Below are 19,918 nucleotides of genomic sequence, written 5' to 3'. Positions count from 1 at the left end.
CAGAACCCAGACCCCTTCCGCTGAGGCTGAGCCCGGACCAAAGGGAACAGCACCGCAGTGATGTGATACGCCACCCTTCGTCACTAGCGCGGTCCACTGCAAGGCCGGCCCCCAGCGGCTTCACTGACATCTCTGCCCAGGGCAACACTGATACTGCCGTGGCCTCCTCCACGTGACCGATACAAATGCCACAGGAAAATGCCAAATCAGAGAGCCTACACTCCTTAACCGTGGGCAAACACTGTAGCCCCATGCCAGGGAGCAGCAGAGGCGAGGCGAGGAAGATGCAGGGAGATTTAATTTACACGTGGCCACTCAGAGCCCAGTCGCAGCTGGGGCCGTGGGGGAGAACCTAAAATCCCAGAGGGCACCCCCACTCCCTTCCTCTTGCAAGACCAGTCCTCAAAGACCCTTAGGTGGGGCTCCCTGGGTTGCGCAAGAGGACGCTCCAATCAAAAGGAGAGATTTAGGAATAAGGCTGTCCCCAAAGTCGGGGGAAGTCCGTGGCCGGAGATGGTTGCCTATGTGGTGGCCCAGGGGTCTGAGAGACCAGTCCGTGTCCTGGGCACAGTCCTCAGCTTGGTGGCCCTAGAGGAAGCCCTCACGGCGGAACTGTTCCTGGAGAAGAGCTCGGTACTGGTCAAATCCCCCCTCGACCCGGGTGACGCCGCCTCCTTCACACACCCACAGCTCTCGGCACACCAGCCGGATGAAGCGTTCATCGTGGGACACCAGAATCACACCACCCTGAAAGACAGGAGACCAAGGAGCACTCAGGGGGCCCCTAAGGGGTGCTGAGGCCTGGGAAGGAGTGGGCAGTGTGAAGGCACACTCACCCTGAAGTTGTTGAGAGCGCGGCCCAGAGCCTCAATGGTCTCCATATCCAGGTGGTTTGTGGGTTCATCCAGGATGTAGAAGTTGGGGCTGGAAGGCAGAACCCAGGAAGGTGGGGAGTTACGGGGGCTGGGAGAAAAGGAACTCTTGATACGAAGGCAAGACAATCATTTTCTATTAGGAAAGAGTGGGAGAGGGGAGGGCAAAGCTCTTGAAAAGGAGGCCTCACCAGGGCATGGTCATCTGAGCAAAGGCCACCCGGCTCTTCTGGCCCCCAGACAAGCTGGCAACAGGGCGCACGGCCAGTTCTCCAGAGATGCCATACCGGCCCAGCTGGTGACGGTATTCCTCCTCAGGCCGTCCTGGAACAGGCCCCACCCCATCGTGTGAGTTCTCGGCCCAACTCCCTCCCTTCACGTTCCCCCCAGCCCCACCCCCAAAGCACATGTCCTCACACCCAGAGTCGGGGAGCTGCTCAGCAACCCCAGGTAGGCCTAGCTGTAGGCGTCAGGCCCAGCCCTCCTTCCCCAACTCAAATCCCCGACGCACCGGGGAACTTGTGTGCCAGCAGTTGCACAGCACTGACACTCAGGTCCAGCTGCTCCACGTGGTGCTGGCTGAAATAGCCAATCTTCAGATTCCTGCAGGCAGACGGAAAGGTGGAGAGAGGGGATGGAGGGCAATGGCCATAAAAGAGTGCAGCTACAGCACAGGAGGGTTTGGAGAGCGGTGATGTGGGCCCTACCTGTGAGCATGTCTGATGCCCTGAACAGGTGCCAGATCCCCCATAAGGAGCTTCAACATGGTAGACTTCCCAGCCCCATTCTCCCCAACCTGTAAGAAGTAACAAGAGAATGTAAAGAGCATCCTTGTGTGGGATACAGAAGTGGAGGAGATGAGAATGGGTCTCAGCTAGTCCCAGGGACTCCAAGAACTAAAGAAATATTTTTAAGGAACTATAGAAAAAAATGAAGGAAGATATAAAAGGGACCAATACCTAAGTACCCACTAAGTGCAAGGGAATTAATTCTCCCAATAACCAAGTGAGTTAGACATTATCTCCATTTTAAGGATGAGGAGACTGCTTAGTAACCAAGCTAGGAAATGGCAGAGTTAGGATCTGAAGTCTGACCCTGAAGCCCATGCTCTCTCCTCTATGTTCCACAGTTTGAGGAAACTCAGAGCTGAGACCAGTAAGACAAAGTACTGCTCTAAGTATTTATAAAATACCACATGCCAGGCTCTCCATCTATGCCACAGAGCGGCCCTGTGAGGCTGGAGGAGGGGCCAGTACAAGTATAGCAAAGTCCTCAGCCCAGGCGCTGACTCCTACTCCTGGGGACCTTCTCCCCCATGTGGCCAATCCACACCACATACAGGGGTGGGAGAGTCCAGTCCCAGCTCACAAAACAGAGAAACAGCAACCATACCACACAGATGCGGGATTCAAGATCAGCAGAGACGGAGAGACAGCTGAAGATGACATGCTTTGGGTCGTAGTAGAAATCCACCTCATCTAGCTGCAGAATTGGTGGTGAGAATTTCTCAAACCCATCGGGGAACCTGCAAGAGGTGGGGGTGAGGAGCACGAGGGCAGCCAGAAACAAGAGCTTCCCCACCTGCCCCTCTGGCCCAGCACTCACTTCATCACTACCTCCAACTCCTTGTCCACGGGTTTCAGCTCCGGTCTGAGGAGAGAGGAGACAGACTAGATTTACGACTTTAAAAAATAAATTTGTTTTTATCACACAAGTAATATATATGCCGGAACAACAGGATTCTTTTTTTGGTAGTTCTTTTGTCTTCCCTGTTAATATACTGTGACGTATGTTTCAAGGTCACAAAATCCTAGGCCTTATGATTTTAAGCTCCCCTACCACCAGCACATCCAGAAATGTTGCTTCAAGATTAAATCTCCAATGCTGTCCTGGGTACGTATCCGAAAAAAATGAAAACACTAATTCAAAAAGATACATGCACCCCAATGTTCACAGCAGTATTGTTTACAACAGTCAAGATACAGAAGCAACCTGTGTCTGCACATCCACAGATGAATGAATACACACACACACACACACACACACACACACACACACACATAATGGAAAACGACTCAGCCACAAAAAAAGAATAAAATTTTGCCATCTGTAACAACATGGATGGACTTGAAGAATATTATACTAAATGAAATAAGGCAGAGAAAAAAAAATACTGTATGATATCACTTATAGGTGGAATCTAAAAAATAAAGCTAGTGAATATAACAAAAAAGAAACAAGACTCACAGATAGAGAACAAACTAGTGGTTACCAGTGGGGAGAGGAAAGGGGTGGAGGAGCAAGATTGGGGTAGGGGATTAAGAGATACAAACTACTATGTATAAAATAAATAAGCTACAAGGATATATTACACAACACAGAGAATACCGCCGATATTTTACAATAACTATAAATGAAATGTAACCTTTAAATATTGTGAGTCACTATGCTGTACAAGTGAAACTTATATAATACTGCATATCAACTGTACCTCAATTAAAAAAACCTCCGCGGCTTCCCTGGTGGCGCAGTGGTTGAGAGTCTGCCTGCCAATGCAGGGGACATGGGTTCGAGACCTGGTCTGGGAGGATCCCACATGCCGCAGAGCAAGTGAGCCCGTGAGCCGCAACTACTGAGCCTGTGCGTCTGGAGCCTGTGCTCCGCAACAAGAGAGGCCGCGATAGTGAGAGGCCCATGCACAGCGATGAAGAGTGGCCCCCGCTCGCCCCAACTAGGGAAAGCCCTTGCACAGAAACGAAGACCCAACACAGCCAAAAATAAATTAAAAACAAAAACAAACAAACAAAAAACCCTCCAATGCTCAACACCATTAGTCATTAAGGAAATAAATCAAGATCACAATGAGATATCACTTCACACCCACTAGGATGGCTAAAATTCGAAAGACAGATAATAAGTGTTGGCAAGAAGGCAGAGAAACTGGAACCCTCATACACTGCTGGTAGGAATGTAAAATGGTGCAGCTGCTTTTAAAAACAGTTTGGAGGGCTTCCTTGGTGGCACAGTGGTTAAGAATCCGCCTGCCAATGCAGGGGACACAGGTTCGAGCCCTGGTCCAGGTAGATCCCATATGCTGTGGAGCAACTAAGCCCGTGCGCCAACTACTGAGCATGCGCTCTAGAGCCCACGAGCCACAACTACTGAGCCCACGTGCCACAACTACTGAAGCCTGCGCACCTAGAGCCTGTGCTCTGCAACAAGAGAAGCCACCCCAGTGAGAAGCCTGCACACCGCAACGAAGAGCAGCCCCCGCTTGCCGCAACTAGAGAAAGCCCACATGCAGCAACGAAGACCCAATGGAGCCAAAAATAAATAAAAGTAAATAAATAAAAAAATAAAATAAAATAAAAACAGTTTGGCAGTTCCTCAAAAATTTAAACATAGAATTACCATGTAACCCAGCAATTCCATTCCTAAGAATGTACCCAAGAGAATAGAAAACACATGTCTACACAAAAATTTGTACACAAATGTTCATAGCAGCATTATTCACAAGAGCCAAAAAGGGGAAATAATCCAAATGTCTACCACCTGATGAGTCAACAAACAAAATGTGGACTATCCATACAACAGAATATTATCTGGTCATAAAGAGGAGTGAAGCACTAATCCATGCTCCAACACGATGAACCTCGAAGACATTATGTTAAGCGAAAAAAGCCAGACACAAAAGGTCACATGTACAATTCCATTTATACGAAATGTCCAGAATTAGCAAATATATACAGACAAAAAGTAGACTGATAGTTGCCTAGACCCGGGGGCAAGATTAACTCTCCAAGAGCAGTAACAGAATACTCTGCCTTCCTGCAGGGGAGGAAATTAAAGTTGGTTTGTAGAAAAGGGGAGATCTAAAATGGGAGGGCAAGGGGTGGCCTACAAAATGAGGGAAGAAAATAAGAGACATGAGTCAAAGCCTGGTCAGAGACACTGTACTCACAGCTTCTCCAGCATCTTGAGTTTACTCTGCACTTGAGAGGCTCTGTTGGCATTGTAGCGAAACCGGTCAATGAAAACCTGCAGGTGGATGAGTTCAGGTACTGTTCAGCTCCCTCACTCCCGACAACTCTAATACCCATGGGATGGGGCAGGTCCCCAGCCCTGCCTGCTCCCACACCTGGATATGCTGGCGATATTGCTGCTGGGCCTCATATTCACGCTGCTGATTGAGCAGCCGCTCCTGCTTGCTCTTGATGAAGGTCTCGAAGTCTCCCCGGTAACCATCCAGCCGCTGGCTGTGCAGGTGGATGATGTCTGTGGCTATGGCATTCAGGAAGTTGCGGTCGTGGGAGACGACCAGGATTGTGGAGGGCCACGTCTGAGGGGGGGTTACAGGATGGCAGACCCAGTTTGGGAGGGCAGTCAGCTCCCAGACCCCAACGGTCTTGGAGGCAGACCTTTCCCAGACTTACTCCAGCACCTGTAGGCACTCACCTGCAGGTAATTCTCCAGCCACAGGATGGCCCTTACATCCAGCATGTTTGTGGGTTCTGGAAAAGTGGAGGAGGACACGTTTGGGATAGAAAGGCTAGAGAACTGGGAACTTGGATGATGGCATGCTTTTGCACCCCAAAGTCAGGGTGGCCCATTTCAAACTCACCATCTAACAGCAGCAGATCTGGCCTGTGGAAAAGAAGAATGCAAGGCTTGAGGTTTTAGGCCAGCAACTTGTTGCCACCCCCCAAGAGCCAAGCCCATTCTCCACAGTATCCATACACAGGCCGAGGAGACTCACCTAGCAAACAGAGCCCGGGCGAGGGCCAGTCTCATCCTCCAGCCACCTGAGAACTCCCTAAAGAGAGACAGAGCTGCATCACGAGGGCGAGTGTTCGCGAGAACAGGCAGAGGCAGAGCCAACAGTGTTCAGAGCCAAGAAGGGTCAGGGCCACTCACCGGGTGGGCTGCTGCTGCATTTTGGGGGTAAAGCCGAGCCCAGCAAGAATGACTGATGCTCTAGGAGTGAAGAAGTTAAAGAACCTGGTTGGAACAGGTAACAGAAGGGAAAGATGAAATCTGAAGAAAGGAAGGGAATTTTCAATACCTGGCAGGTGCTTTGTCAGCCTCAATCTCCTCCAACTTGGCATAGATTTCTGCCAGCTGTGCAGCTTCTGAGCCCTCGGCCCTAGGAATGTGGGAAGAGCAATCAGCCTGAGTGGGCGCAGTCTACTAGTATATCCTGCACCCCAGGACAGTTGCAAAGCAGGCCACTGGCTGCCTTGTTGCCGGGACAGGAACAGAGCACAGGAAGGACTTGCTTACGGCGGTGAGGGCGATGGGCACTGTGCCAGGAACAAGGGATTTACAGCCCCACAGAGCCAAGTTCTAAGCTCTGCTGCCTACTAGGATGGGCAAACGAATTGTGGATTGTGCCAGCACGGCAGGCGCTCTGTGAAGCACAGCTGCTGCTGGTCAATCCCTCGCCAGGAGCCCTCACCTGCCAGCAGCAATCTGGGCGCTGAGCTCCCGCTCCCGACGCAGGAGATCTTCTCGCACAGTATCACTCTCCAGCACACTCTGCAGGGCAGGGGTGTCGTCTCCAGCAACCTCCTGCTCCACGTGCAGCAGGGAAATGTGGGCTGGAACCCGCAGGCTCCGGGTGGCCAGCATCTTCAGCAGCGTTGTCTTCCCTAGTCCATTCCGACCCACCAGCCCGTAGCGGCGGCCCCATGCCAGGTTCACATCTGCTCCAGCCAGCAGTACCCTGCAGAGGTGGTAGGAAGGAGACAAAGGGTGCTCTAGAGGTAGCTGCACAGCAAGTTTAACAACAGAAACCTAACTATTTTTAGCCCCATTTCACCTCTCCTAATTCTCCTTTAACTGGAAAAAGAAAAATGTCACCCCCACTCCCCCACTGCCACTCCCTCACCTATCGCCAAAAGACACATCAAAGTTCTCAATTCGCACATCGTAGGATTTGTTCTTGCCAGATGATTCCAACCGACTCTCCTTTCTGCTGCCTGCCTGGCTGGCTGATGCCTCTTCCAAAACTCTTTTAAAGGGAGAAATGGATGGCTTTTAGCACTCCCAAGCACCCTTCCATCCCAATAGGGACTGCTCTCCTCTCTTCTCAGCCCTTCTCACTAAACTCACAGAGGGCTGCTGGTCTTGAGTGTGTCCTTCTCTGAGCGCTTCTCCTGCTTTGCCTTCAGTCGAGCCTCAGCTTTCTCTAGCTTCTTTGCATTCACTGTCTAAGGGTCCAAACACAACCATTTCATCCTAGGGTGTAGGCTCGGAGACTCAGGAAAAGACAAACAGAAATCCCCCAGAAAGATCCTCCAATATTTAGAGACAATCAACTCCCACTCCCCCCATAGATACAGCCCTCTCCTTTTCTTCCTCCTCCCCCTCCTCACCGAGGACTGTTCCCTCTTTAGCAGGCCTGGAAGTTTGGTGCCACAGTCTGTAAGCGATAAGAAAAGCTGTCACCTTCTCCCTAAGGGAAGGGAAACTAACATTTTGAGTAACTAACACAAACTAAACACAGACACATACATTTAAAGGAAAGCCTTACAAATTCTGGAGATAGGTATCATCCGCCCGACACTTAAAAACAAAACAAAAACTCAATTCACAGATTAAGGATACAGAGACTAGGAGCAGACAGGCAACTCTTACAAGATCATGCAGTTGGTTAGTAAGTCGCAAAATTGGGGAGTGAACCCAAGACTGTCCAGCTGCAAGGCCCATATGCTTCCTACCACACCCAAGAGCTTAGAGAACTCTCCAATTCTAATCCCTTTATTAATGGGCTCATCTGCCCTCAGTAAAGACATCAACTAGCTCCTACAAACTTGTTCTGTGGAACAGAGGTGCCAAGAGTCCTGAGCTCCAGGGGGCAGGTGGCTAGCGGGTGGAGGCCAAGAAAAGGACACAGGGCAGCTAGTTCAATCTTCCCTCACTCTCACCGTAGTTCTCTGTTATCTTTGACAACTGGATGGGGGCGTCTAGTAGCACCTGGCTGTTTCCCTGGGTCTGTGGCTCAGTCCTTGAGGGTAGGGATAGAAAGCAAAGAGTTAGAAGTGGAGGAGAAAGCTCTGTGGCCGTCAGACCTTCCTCCCTCACGTCTCCTCTCCTGACCGTCCGCCCTCCCATCTCCCCCACGAATACCCCTGTCCTGGCACGTACAGGCGCAGAGTGTTGTACATGCGCTGGCACACGGCCCTGATGCCCGCGTCATCCTTGCTGTCCCCGGACACCTCTTGCAACAGTTCCCCTACAGCTTCCACCAGGTCATCCACAGACTCGAAGTCCGCACTGCCGCTGTGCAAGACGCCTAGGGCGGGCGTGGCAAGACGAGGAAAATACCAGGTAGGGTGGACATACAAGCAGTTTTAATCCCCGTACCGCGGCCCCAGTCCGGGCTCCAGAACCAACTGGCCCGCGGGACAAGAGGTCACGCAGAGAGGCCTAGCAGCGGTCCCCGACACTGCCCTCCCTTAATACTCCCCCCCTGACTACCACTTCGGCATCCCCAGCGCGTCGATTCGGTTCGGCTCACCCGTCACGTAGTCGAAGACCTGTCCGTCAATTTCGGGGAACTCGCTCCGCAGGATTTCAGCGCAAGTCGCCATGTTCCAGTCGGATCCCGTCCGCGCAGTCGCCGTGAGACCTCGGCCAAGGCCCGCCCCCTGCCCGTCCCCGAAATCTCGCCCTTCCTTCCAAAGCGCATGCGAAACGGTGGCGTAAGAAAGGCGCGGAGTGCGCAGAACCCCGTGGGCGGGGTGAACGGAGCTGGAGGAACGGTGCGCAAAGGCCGCTTAGAGTCTACGCTGAGCCACACTCTCTGCGCTTGCGTAACCCTTTGCACTAAAAAATTAGCCACACGTGCGGTTCTCGCTGCCTTCTGGGAGGTGGAGATCCTCTCGGCGGCGGGGGCGGGGTGCAGGGAAGCTAGCGGTTTATCTGGGAACCTCCCGAGAAGGGCGGTTGATAAAGCACTTCGGCCTTGGTAGATTCTGTACGCTCCCTTGAGGCGCGTCAGCCGCTGCGCGCCTGCCCGGGTCCATTTTGGTGCTCGCCGAGAGCTTTGCTGACTCACGCTGGTCCCTGAGCTCTTAGAAGCCCCTGGCGCCGTTCTGTGCAGCCGCGGGTTTTGTTCCGGTTCTCTGGCCCTACGGGCTGCTTGTCTTGGTCAGGTAGCCAGCCCGCCCGCGACCTGCACTCAGTCCTCTCACACTTGACAGCTCAGATGACTTCAGCGAATTACGTCCTCCCAGCACCCCCGGGCACTGCCTTACTGACCGCCACGGGTCAAGAAAACCAGATCGACAAGGTCTGTGTAAACTCACTACTATTTATTCCCCACCTACAGCCAAAGCAGACTTCTTCGTACCCTGATGATGCTACTGCTTCACATTTAATGTGAATATTCTTCCAACTGGGCTCTAAAATTGTCACCTAAAGTCACAACGTTATCCATCCTTTTGGCACTGTGAGGAATCAATCCTGTTATTTCCATTTTATATGAAACACAGGGAAAGTAATTGTGACGGGGAAACTACAGAACTATTTGGTTTCTTCAACACTGCAAGAGCTAAGGGAGAACCTGTGATTTTTAAGATTTAAGAAGCACTCACCAATCACAACGGACCTTGTTTGGATCCAGATGTAAATTGTGAAACTTTCTGTAGGACACTTGGATTAAGCACGAACACAGATTGGATGTGATATGAAGGAGATGACAAGTTGAACCACCATGATGCGACATGGGGGTTCATTATATATTTCCTCTTAATAGATGTTTTAGGTTTAAAAAGGTTGAGACCAAGCAAGGGAAAACCAGTGATGGCAAATCTTTATCTGCTCCAACACACCAGCAGAATATGAAGCACTCCCCTCAGGGACTCGCTCACCACACAGTTCCATGGAGAGGGGGAGGCACTGAGGGAGGAATTTTCTAAGAGGCCTGGGAAGAGTCATTTTTCCTTTTTACAACCCACTCACTGAGGTCTGTGAAGCCTGAGTAACTGCGAGGAGGATGGAATTAGGTCAGTTTCTAAGGATGGCTGGAAAGACCAAATGTAAACCTTGCTTAATCTCTGCTAATTAGAAAAATACCTGCCTAAAGCTGAGAATGATTTTAAGGAAAGAATCTCTACCCTCAGGGAACCGGGGCCAGGTGGGGCTGCTTGTCCTTGAGGCTATTTTCTCAGAGGAGATGGGAGACGTGGGGCTAACACCTGTCAGGGGCTTAGATGGCCCTGAGGGACACAACAATTGAGACAAAAGAGAGTTTGGAATAGAAAATTCTACTCCTGGCAGGCCAAGTAAGACAGGGGGGAAGCAGTCCCACCAGCCCCCCTCCCCATGTACCTTCCACTTCAACATTTAGCCAGCAACTCCATTCTACACAGTTTATTAGGTTTATAACTGGACAAAGTCACACGTGTACAAAATGAAGCTCACACTATCCCAAAGCAGAGTAGGAATTGAGGGCTGGGGATCCGTTACTGGCCTTTGGGGGAGCTCCGAGGTGAGGGGCAGCCGACCCTCCCACTCCAGAGAGATGTGGCCACAGGAGAGGGGAGGAGATGGGGCCCACCTGGCTTTGGTCGCAGAACTCAGAGCCTGGCACAGGGCTGGGGCAGGCAGATGGACGGAGGAGCAGGAACCTCAGAAACCACCCTGCCCAGGGAGCCCAGGGACTGCTCCAACAGTCCCGCTCACAACGTGGTTGGTCCAGACCTAGACGCAGGGGCTGGTGCAAAGGGAAGGCAGCAAAGCAGGAGGGAGGAGACACTGACGTGTGGTGGCCAAGGGCACCCAGACCCGTGGAAGAGGGTGGGTGGGGAGGCGGGCTAGCTGCCCCTAGGCAGCTAGCAGCGGGTCTCATAAATGCCGCTGCGGCCAATGTAGCGCACCCATTTGATGACGTCGTGGTCGCTGTAGTTCAGCTTCGGTTCAAACACCTTCAAGTAGCGCACCTTGAGACCAGAAGGCGCGAATGGCACCTGGGCAAGGGACAGCTCCAATTAGGAACGTGGCCTTCCTTTCACTGCCGCTCTCCTCCGGGAAGTTGAATAGCCTTGCCCTACCTCATCTCTCTACTACAGGTGTCTGAATGACTGGGACCCTGAAAGGAGCCGAAGGAAGCTGGGATGGTGAGGGGTCCTCTAAGAGGTTACTAAGGAAGAAAGCATATCCAGGAATAACTAGCCATCATTTGGGTTTGAAGTCAGGCCCTGCCTGTGATGACTTGAATCAATTTCTTTAATCAGCAGGTGGCAGCAACCAAAGACCTGCCTTACAACATACTTAACCTGCTCAATATTATGGACTTAAACAATAAGGTGGAAAAAATTACATGTCTAACGTGCACAAAGCAAAGTCAGCCCACTTTCCTATCTGTAAACTTTGTGTCTTACCTGACATGCAAGCTATTTCAGTTTTCCCTAAGAATTGTTTTATGACAAGCCAAAGGAAGTCAAGGATTTTTGTCGGTGTGAATAGCAATTTCTAGTAGGAGGCCTAAGGCGGGAAGGAATGAGTCTGTGAATTGAAATCACTTCTTTCTGGGCCTCAGTTTCCTCGTCTGCAAGGTGGTAGGTGCAGAGGTTGATCTGAATGATCTCTAAAGTCTTTCCTAGCACACCCTGCCGTGGCTCTAGGCCCCTTCTCTGCCATACCTCAAAGTTCATTGAAATGGGGGGTCGAGCCCATTTCTTCTTGTCGTTGGTGGGCAGAAGCTCAATCTCAGCGCTGATCTGCGATTCCTTCATGCCTGCCATGCGCTTGATCCTGGGAACACAGGGGCCCTGGTAGCCTGGAGGAGCTTCAAGGGGGGTTTCCCCTTTGGGGAGGTTGGGGGGTGGCAGGGAAGAGAACCCAGGAGCTTGTGGGGGGGGTGCCAGCGCAAGGAAATGTGGTGAGGACTCTGATAACCTCTTGCTCTGAAACCTGGGGTCTGTTATTCCTTTAGCACTGTGGGCTGCACGCAGTTTCTGCTTAGATACATGGCCACGCTATCCCTTGCTCTCTACTTCACAGAGGTATTACAAGGGCAAATAGGGAAATGTTAAAGAATCTTGATAAATAAATGCATGCATGCATGCACCCCAGTGCAGGCATGTGCACACTTACACAGAGGTATAAGGGGTGAGAACACAAGCAAAGGCTCCTGGAAAAGCAGTCACCCCGGTTCCACACACACACTCACTCACTCAGGACGAAAGGTGAAACTTAACAAGAGGGTACACCAAGGCATATTGAGCCCTGCTGTGGCCTCATGAAGGAAAGACTCACTTCCACACGATGGCGTTCTCGCTGGCCTTGTACTTGGCCTTCCCCTTCATGCAGATCACCTGCACCCCACTGGTGTTCAGTGGGGTTGGGATCCTCACCTAGAAGTGACACACCTGTCAGGGAGCTCTGTCAAACCCTGACATCAGCTCCCTTTATTCCTGGAGACAAGTGCTTCCTCCTCCCCAAGTCCCTTATCCTCACCTCAATCTTCTGAGCCAGTAGTGAGGGCTTGAAGTTGGACTTAATGACCACCTTGACCTCCAGCTTGGTGCGTCCCACTTCCCGAACTAGCGGGATCACTCGGAAAGGAAGGATGATGTCCTTGGTGGTGCGATACCTTTAGGGGTGTGACACCTTCAGGTTGGCACAGCAGAGCCTGTTCTCCTCCCTCTCCCCCCATCTCTGCCAACAGCAACCCCTGCTCCTCACACCCCAATGGCACCTCATGAGCTCAAATTCTCCGTCTGGTGGGATGAAGCTGATGCTGCGCTCTGAGTCAAACTTGCTGAGTCGCACACACTGGTGGAAGGTACAGTCGTCAATGGCAATTGATTGCTTCCCGCTGCAAGCAGGGACAGAAGGTCTCCTCATTGGTACGAGAGACGAGCACCAGAGAGTCGGGCTGGGAGATTAGCCCACCCCCAAAGGCTGCCAGAGCCTGGACAGGCGTGCAGTATAATCTATGCAAAGCTGTCAGAATGCAGCTTTCTGACTTGCGGGTCCCTGTCCCAGAGTTATGGATGAGTGGGAGCTTTGCAAACTCATCATCTTTTGAGAGCTCTGCTGCTTGGAACCCAAAAGTTTCAGGTACACTGGGCAGGGGCCATCAGTATGTACAGAAGAATCTTGGTCCTTGGGATCAGACAAAGGGGACTTACTCTGAGTAGGATGAGGACAATCCCCTCATCTCTCTTAACACAGATACCAAGAGCAACCAAGCCAAGCATACCCTTAGGAAAAGGGAGTTTGCATTACTGCAAAAATGAAATCCAGAAGGAACTTGTGATTCACCAGGCTCTGCTCAGCCCTCCAAGGTCCACCCTCTCCCACCAGCTCCCCTGCCTCAGGCACCTCTTGCTTGTTTCATCAGCTGTGCCTTTGCCCTGCTTCTCAATGACAATCTTGTCATTCATCCCAAACTTGCACTCGGGCATGCCACTCAGGTAGCTCTTCATCACCACCCGGCCTGACACATGGGCGCTCAGCACCTGCCCTGGTGATGGACAGATAAACAGGGGCAGCTGAGTCAGGACCAATATCCTGCCCTGGCCCCCATCCTGCTTCATCACGAGAGGGCCCTCACCCTGTGGGGACATGAGGAGGTTCACACTCTCCAGCACATCCAGGAAGAGCTCGTTCCGGCGATACTTGATGCCCTCCCGCCGCCAGCCAATCTGCCCGGTCACCTGGCTGGTGATCTGAGACTGCTCTTCTTTTGTCTACATGGGGGGTAGAGACAAACAGCAAGGCCTCACTCCTCTCCCCCTTCAATCCACTTGTCTCCATCCCCACTCCACCCTCATCCCCTCTCCCTTCTGGTCCCCACCCTGTGACCCATCTTCCCCCATGGGGCAGGGCCTGGAGAAAACTGAGCAAAGCTGCAAGGGTGGAAGCTGAGGGAACAGCTTACCTGATGCTGGAGAACACAGGGCCAACATGGTGCCCACAGGAAGCAGCAGGGGAGCGCAGATGGGAAGAGGCAGGCAGAAAAGAAGGAGAAGGCTATGAGGCCTGGATCCTAGAAGAGGGCCCAAGCTCTCTCCTCCTGAGGAATACCAAGCCTCCAGAGCAGTCCACACCCACCCTTCCCCCAGTGTAGAAGGAGACTGCTTGAGCTGTATCCCCAGTAACAGAGATGCTGAGTTGGCAAGCTCCAGGGGTGGGAGAGGGCCACACAGAGCAAAACAGGCCTGCAGTCATGGCAGAAGGCTCAGGCCAGCACTTCCTGTCAGGGGCAGGCTCATGAGTCAGCTCAGACAAGGCTTGGGGGCCAGCGGGGATGAAGGGAGGTTGGGCTCCACCCTGACTACAGCCTGTACAACTTGAGTACCTGGCTCTTGATGCCCTGCTGGGTGATGAAGGTTTTCAGTGCGCCCGTCTCTGAGTTCTGTGGGTAGCCGAAGTCTAGGATCTCTGCAAAAGGAAGGGAGCTGTCAGCTCCTAGAAAAAGCAGAAGGCTCCTTCGCTCCAATCCCTCCCCTGGCCTGGATATATCTGGCCAGTATAGCTCCAAAAGACATTTAGGCATCATCTGCAGCGAAGTTTTAGCATTTACTGTAGGATTTGTGCTTTATAAGAAAACAATGAAAATATCACGTTTTTTTCAAATAGAAAAAGTCAGCAGAAGAGTTGCACGGCCAGTGGGTGAGAGGTCAAGAAGACCTTAGCCCTTAAAAGACAGATGCTGGGAAGATGAAAGGACTCTGTTCACTTAAATCATACCCTACAGGGGAAGAGAGGTAACAACACACCCAGAGGGGCCTGTAATATCTCACCCTTGTCCAGGCTCTGAGGCAGCTGTTGAGATGGAAAGCTGGGAGGAGAGTCAGTGTGGTAAGGCCCAAACCACAAAGATAAGAGGATGAAATGTGCTTAACTGAACTGCAGGAGGACCAGCCACCAAAAGACCTTTTGGTCTTCCCCTACCTCCACTCGCTAGCTTATTTTTGTATTCACTTCAGATCAGCCTTTAGTTCTGGATTTGGACTGTCCTCCTCAAAGCTCAAAATACCAGACAGTCAGGAAAGGAAGTTCGGAGGGCCCTGGAGCCTCAGACCTGCTCCCACCTCCAGGTCAGGCCCCAGCAGGTGCATCCCCACCCTAGACCCACTGCCCCGCCAGCCTCACCATCCAGCAGCTCATATATAAGCACAAAATTGTTCTTGATGTTCTCTTCGCTGATCTTGCCGAAGTAGGCAGCCATTACGTCACACATCTTATAGAGGAATTCGAAGACCATGGCAGCATTGACATTCTGCTTGGTGACAGCTGCCAGCCAGATGTTGGACCGCTTAACATGGAAGAAACTGGTGCGAGCAATGTTGGTGACGGGGCTGCGCACCTGCTGCCGGGCATGGATAACATTGACCCGAAAGGCGTCCACTGCGTTCCTCCTGAGAGAAAAGGGTGCACAGAGGCTGCTCGGTACATGGGTAAACCTCACTCCGCAGGGATCAACCACAGCTAACAAACAGCCACCCCCCTCTCTGCTGAAGTCTGACACACACTCTAAAGCCAATGCCTAAACCGTTGGGGTGGTTCCCTAGGGCTCCTCCCAGTGGGGGCACGGCGGGGGGGCGGGGGGACGGGCCAGAGCTAGGCTGATATCTGAAGGCCATGAGAGGCAGGGCAGTCAAGTGGCAATGACAGGACGGCAGATATAACCACAATAAAGTGAGGTCCGTCAGGTTTAGAGAAGTATGTTCCTGACTTCCAGGCCTGGCCCCAGTTTTCCTGCCGCCACCGCTATGGCTTCTCAGTAAGCTCCAGGCCCAGATGAGAAAGAGACGCTGCTGCTTCTCCAGTCTTTCCACTAGTGATCCCACCAGTGGGGAAGGCTGGCTCCTCCAGAAGTTAGACAAAGCCAGCATGACTTCAGAGAAGGCTCTAATCTACTGAGGGAAAAGCCGAGGGGCCATGGAGCTGGGCCACCCCATTCTTGTCCAGGATCCAATTCCGGGACAAGTTCAGGGATGAAAAAGGATGAACAGAACAACGATACGGGGACTAGGGTGGCGGGGGGGGGGCAGGATCCCCCACCCACCTGTGCCTGGGCAGCAGCTTAATAGGCCGCTTACCTATTGCTATGGCAGCCAATGAGATGGGATGAGAGAAATGATGCCAGCAAGAAGAGGAGAGTGACAGCAACGAGAGAGAGGATTAGACACACAACACACTGGGGTGGGCAGCACACACCACGAGGTGGAAGCAGACGGGCAACAGGCAAGGGGTGGAGAGCACAGCAAGGCATGCAAGATGGTGTATGCCCTGGCCTTGGCTTAACCAGGCCCATCCAGGGTGCGAGTGGGGTGTGGGTGGGTATGTGCAAGCCAGGCACTGCCACAACTCTAGCCCATGCCCCACGACCAGCCAATGGACAAACAGCCACGAAGACCAGGCTAGCCCATTAGCCAAGACACCGGGAGCCACCGCAGCAGGCCCATCTCTGACTGTCTATTCTATGCAACTCCAGGAAGAAAAACAGGGCAGCATGAACCAAAGGAGTCTAATCTCGTTAGAGCCGCTGAGGCTGGGATAAGTCCCCTCTGTCAGGGAACAGCAGTGGCATGCAGGGTGGGGCAGAATGAGAAGTGAGGCTGTGCCTCCTTATCGAGGTCTGTGGCGCACAGGACAAGGAGCTGTTCCCAGGCTACTCTGATAGGCCAGAAAGGCAGCACAGCCTCCCTGCTCATGCCTCAGTGACCCGGAGAGTGCCTCAGGCTTGCTCACCACCTCTCCTCCAGGAGTGGCCCAGAGGAACTGAAAACAGCTGAGTCAGCAGCCTGACTCCTGAGAAAGGGAGAGGCTTTCAAGAGTCCAGTGAAGACTCTCACCATGAGAAGGGCTTGTGAGAGCAAGACGTAGGTGGATTAGTACCACCAGCCTGACCACTGACTCCACCCGCTTGAGGAGAAGATCTCCCTTCTCCTCAAAGGAGGGATCAATCTGCCCGGCCAAAAGCACTCAGCTCCAGCAACCAGGTCTGTCACTGCAGCAAACAGGAGGCAGGAAGGGCAGGAGTTCCTAAGACCGTGGGGGGCCTGCCTTTTCACAGGTCCCACCAAGCAGCCAGCAAGTGGCTGCCTGGCCAATACCACCAGACCTAATGGGAACCAGGCTGTATTAGCTGAGCTTCCAGGATGGAGCAAGGGGTGAGGGCGGTCCCAATCAAGCCTCTGGGAGAAAGAGACCTGGTCCTGCATGCTGGGGAGGTGGGTGGGGGTGGGGGCACAGCTGGCTCAGCCAGGGGACTCACCCGATGTCATCTCGGTAGACTCGGGAGATGAGCACCTCCCCCTTGTGATTATAGATGAATAAGCCTCCAATCATGGCGGCAGCTCAGTCTCCGCGGCCCATCGCTCTGAGAACAGACCTAGGATGGGGGGGCAGGGTAAGGGAAGGTCTCAGAACCCCTGCCAATGTCCCCTGTGGGGCTGTGCAGGTCACTGGCTGGGCTTTTTTTCTGACTTGATCCTCCAGCAAGTGACCCTGCAGCCCTCCCAGGCATGCCCCTCCCCTTAGCCAGGCTCCAGTTCCTGTTTATCCCATACTGGAAGGGAGAAAAGGGAGAGGGACTGAGGCCCAGGATTCTAAGGCCATTTTGACCCCCCACCCCTTTTCTGGGGCTGAGCCCAGAGTAGCTCCTCCCCCCTTTCACAGTGCCCAACTCAGCAAGGCCCCTTCCTGTGCAGACTCTCACTCAGGCTCCAGCTGGTGAGTCACTGTGAAGGCCTGCCTGTGGCTGCAGGAATGGTGGTAGGAATTACTCCAGTTGGTTCAGGCCTGGGGCCCCCAGGCAAAGCTTTAGGAGCGCCCAGTCCCTCAGGCTCCACTACCCTTCTGAGAAGGCAGCAGGGCCCAAACCTCCAGCTCTCTAATTCATAGAAGTCTAAGCATTCCAGGAAAGGGTGTGCAGGGTGTGGGGAGGAAGAGAGAAGGGAGGCCCTAGGCCCTGACATGGACCCAGGAGTGTGGCTCCAACCTCTCCCAGGCAGTCAGATAAACAGGCAAAAGAGCAGAGTAGAAAGGGCCCAGCCCTGACAGACTACACTTCAGTGACCCAAGCTGCTTATTAATTTTTTAATTTTTATTTTTTTGCGGTACGTGGGCCTCTCACTGCTGTGGCCTCTCGGGTTGCGGAGCACAGGTTCCGGACGCGCAGGCTCAGCGGCCATGGCTCACGGGCCCAGCCGCTCCGCGGCATGTGGGATCTTCCCGGACCGGGGCACGAACCCGTGTCCCCTGCATCGGCAGGCGGACTCTCAACCACTGCGCCACCAGGGAAGCCCTTATTAGTTATTTTTGACCACCTCTCTTTTAAAAAGAGAGGCTCCCTCTCAGCTCCCAAGTGCAATGAAAATACAGGGGTGTGGGGGAATGGGGTGGGTGCAGGTTCAAAAAAATCAAGAGATCCTTCCAGCTGAAATTCTGTGATTCCAGACCCACAGCATAATTCGCTTCTGACCCGAGTGCCTATAAACGAGGGGCAGAATCCCTGAATTATCCAAATTATTTGGGTCAAACTAATTTAGACTGTTTGCAACGAGAAAAAGGGTTTAGTTTTAGATTTCCTGGATTAGCCCTGGTGTTAATTTCACAGGGGGCAGTTTTAGCAGACTTTTCTAAACTGGTAAATAAAGCCTATTACTGTGGCAGTCAAGGTCTCCCAGACTGCGTAAGAAGTCTCTCAAGGTGGTGGACACATCCCATTCCTCAGTCCCAAAGAGACTGGGAGAGGAAGCGCAAAATGGAGGTAGAGCCCTGGGCAAAGAACCAAGTTCACAGGTATCAAATGGTAGGGAGCTCAGGGCATCAGAGAAGCAGAGGTGGGACCCAGGAAAGGAATGGCATATTTAGTTAAGGGACAGACTGGCAGCAACAGCCAGCCAGTATAATCAGGTGAGCCCACAGCGGCAACAGGTATGGTGGGGGCACCTGGAGGAGAGAGTTTCCAGTATGTCAAAAGTCAAGGCTTGAAAGAGGAAAAAGCGGCAGGGAGAGACTAGTAGTGGTGAATAAGAGAAAGCTGGGGAGACGTAGCTCGCTGTGGCTTGCAGGTGTAGAAGCAGGCGGGGGTGGTGGGCTTTTCGCCCTGGGGAGGAGGACGTCGCGGGTAAAGATGGTTCCAGGGAGTGCGGGGGCTGTCACTCAACTGCGAGGAGGGGGTGCCGCAGGGTGGGAAGCTTGTCCTTGCGCCGAGAGGAGGCGCCGCGGGGTAGGGGGTTGTCACGATCCTAGGGAGGGGGCCGCCACGGGGCATCCCTGCTCTGGGAGGATTCCAGTAGGGTCCCCTTCTCACGGGAAGCTCCGGGCGGGTCAGGTGGAGGGCACCGCTCAGCGCCCGTCCTGCAACCGCGCCCGGGGCGCCCCCGCCCCGCCGTCAGCTCCCTCCCGGATCTGAAGGCTGAGGCCACTCCCGGGTGTGGACTGCTTTCCGCGTAGCGCAGTGCAGGGAAGAGCAAAGCTGGGCAGCCAGGCAGGCGCCCTCCTTCACCCCGTACGGCTAGATCCCGAACTCACCTGGTGTCCGCAGGCCCCTGCTCAGCCAGCCTGGCCACTCTCCGGATCCCAAGATGTCCGCCCGCCCCCTGCTCGCCTGCCCGCTGCCTCGGCTTTCACTGCAGTGCCGCGGCCCCGCCCCGGCCTCTGCTGCGCGTGCGCATCCGCCGAGGCCGCAGACTACAAATCCCGTCAGGCCTCTCGGCCTTCTCGCTTACAATTGTAAGCCCCCTAAGTTGGGCAAAACTACAACTACCGACGGCCTTTGAGAACCATCGAAGGAGGGTGTAGGCGTGCCTTGGGGGAGGGGTAGGAGTGGCCTTATTCAGCCCTACCCGAAATACACAATCCAGAATACGCTGCTACACTCCTCACTTCATTTTCCCCATTGAGCATTCTGGGAATTGTAGTCTCTGCAATCCCTCCTGTTCCTCTTTCAGTGTTTCCGAGAGCCTCAGAGGATTAGTGCTGGTTGTTGAGGCCCGGCTGTTAAGCCTTGAATTGCTGTAGGCCTTTTCAGTCTCCAGAGTCCGAGGACTACTTGTCCTCACTTCACACACACACAC

General features: G+C 53.2%; 2 protein-coding genes across 2 annotated transcripts; both read right to left on the bottom strand.

Annotated features, from left to right (window-relative positions):
• Nucleotides 1-280: 280 nt before the first annotated feature.
• Nucleotides 281-8,501, bottom strand: ABCF3 (ATP binding cassette subfamily F member 3). The gene is made up of 21 exons (XM_060099222.1): nucleotides 8,392-8,501; nucleotides 8,019-8,166; nucleotides 7,799-7,878; nucleotides 7,247-7,293; nucleotides 6,984-7,081; nucleotides 6,760-6,882; nucleotides 6,328-6,594; nucleotides 5,935-6,015; nucleotides 5,787-5,846; nucleotides 5,629-5,685; nucleotides 5,494-5,516; nucleotides 5,328-5,383; nucleotides 5,011-5,211; nucleotides 4,834-4,910; nucleotides 2,478-2,522; nucleotides 2,265-2,397; nucleotides 1,580-1,668; nucleotides 1,384-1,475; nucleotides 1,064-1,196; nucleotides 837-924; nucleotides 281-747 (listed from the first exon to the last, which is right to left on the bottom strand). The coding sequence occupies exons 1-21, from the start codon at nucleotides 8,462-8,464 to the stop codon at nucleotides 589-591; spliced, it is 2,130 nt and encodes a 709-aa protein (XP_059955205.1). The 5' UTR covers nucleotides 8,465-8,501; the 3' UTR covers nucleotides 281-588.
• Nucleotides 8,502-10,232: 1,731 nt separating this feature from the next.
• AP2M1 (adaptor related protein complex 2 subunit mu 1) lies at nucleotides 10,233-19,480 on the bottom strand. Its single transcript, XM_060099221.1, has 11 exons — nucleotides 19,374-19,480; nucleotides 17,110-17,226; nucleotides 14,982-15,247; nucleotides 14,185-14,267; nucleotides 13,438-13,573; nucleotides 13,206-13,347; nucleotides 12,577-12,696; nucleotides 12,336-12,471; nucleotides 12,135-12,232; nucleotides 11,519-11,630; nucleotides 10,233-10,843 (listed from the first exon to the last, which is right to left on the bottom strand). The coding sequence occupies exons 2-11, from the start codon at nucleotides 17,181-17,183 to the stop codon at nucleotides 10,709-10,711; spliced, it is 1,302 nt and encodes a 433-aa protein (XP_059955204.1). The 5' UTR covers nucleotides 17,184-17,226; nucleotides 19,374-19,480; the 3' UTR covers nucleotides 10,233-10,708.
• Between the last annotated feature and the right edge of the window lie 438 nt (nucleotides 19,481-19,918).

The sequence above is a fragment of the Mesoplodon densirostris genome, chromosome 5 (assembly GCF_025265405.1).
Source record: "Mesoplodon densirostris isolate mMesDen1 chromosome 5, mMesDen1 primary haplotype, whole genome shotgun sequence".
Classification (NCBI taxonomy): Eukaryota; Metazoa; Chordata; class Mammalia; order Artiodactyla; family Ziphiidae; genus Mesoplodon; species Mesoplodon densirostris.
The sequence above is the reverse complement of the archived record's forward strand: the minus strand, read 5'-3'. Positions and strand labels throughout refer to the sequence as shown.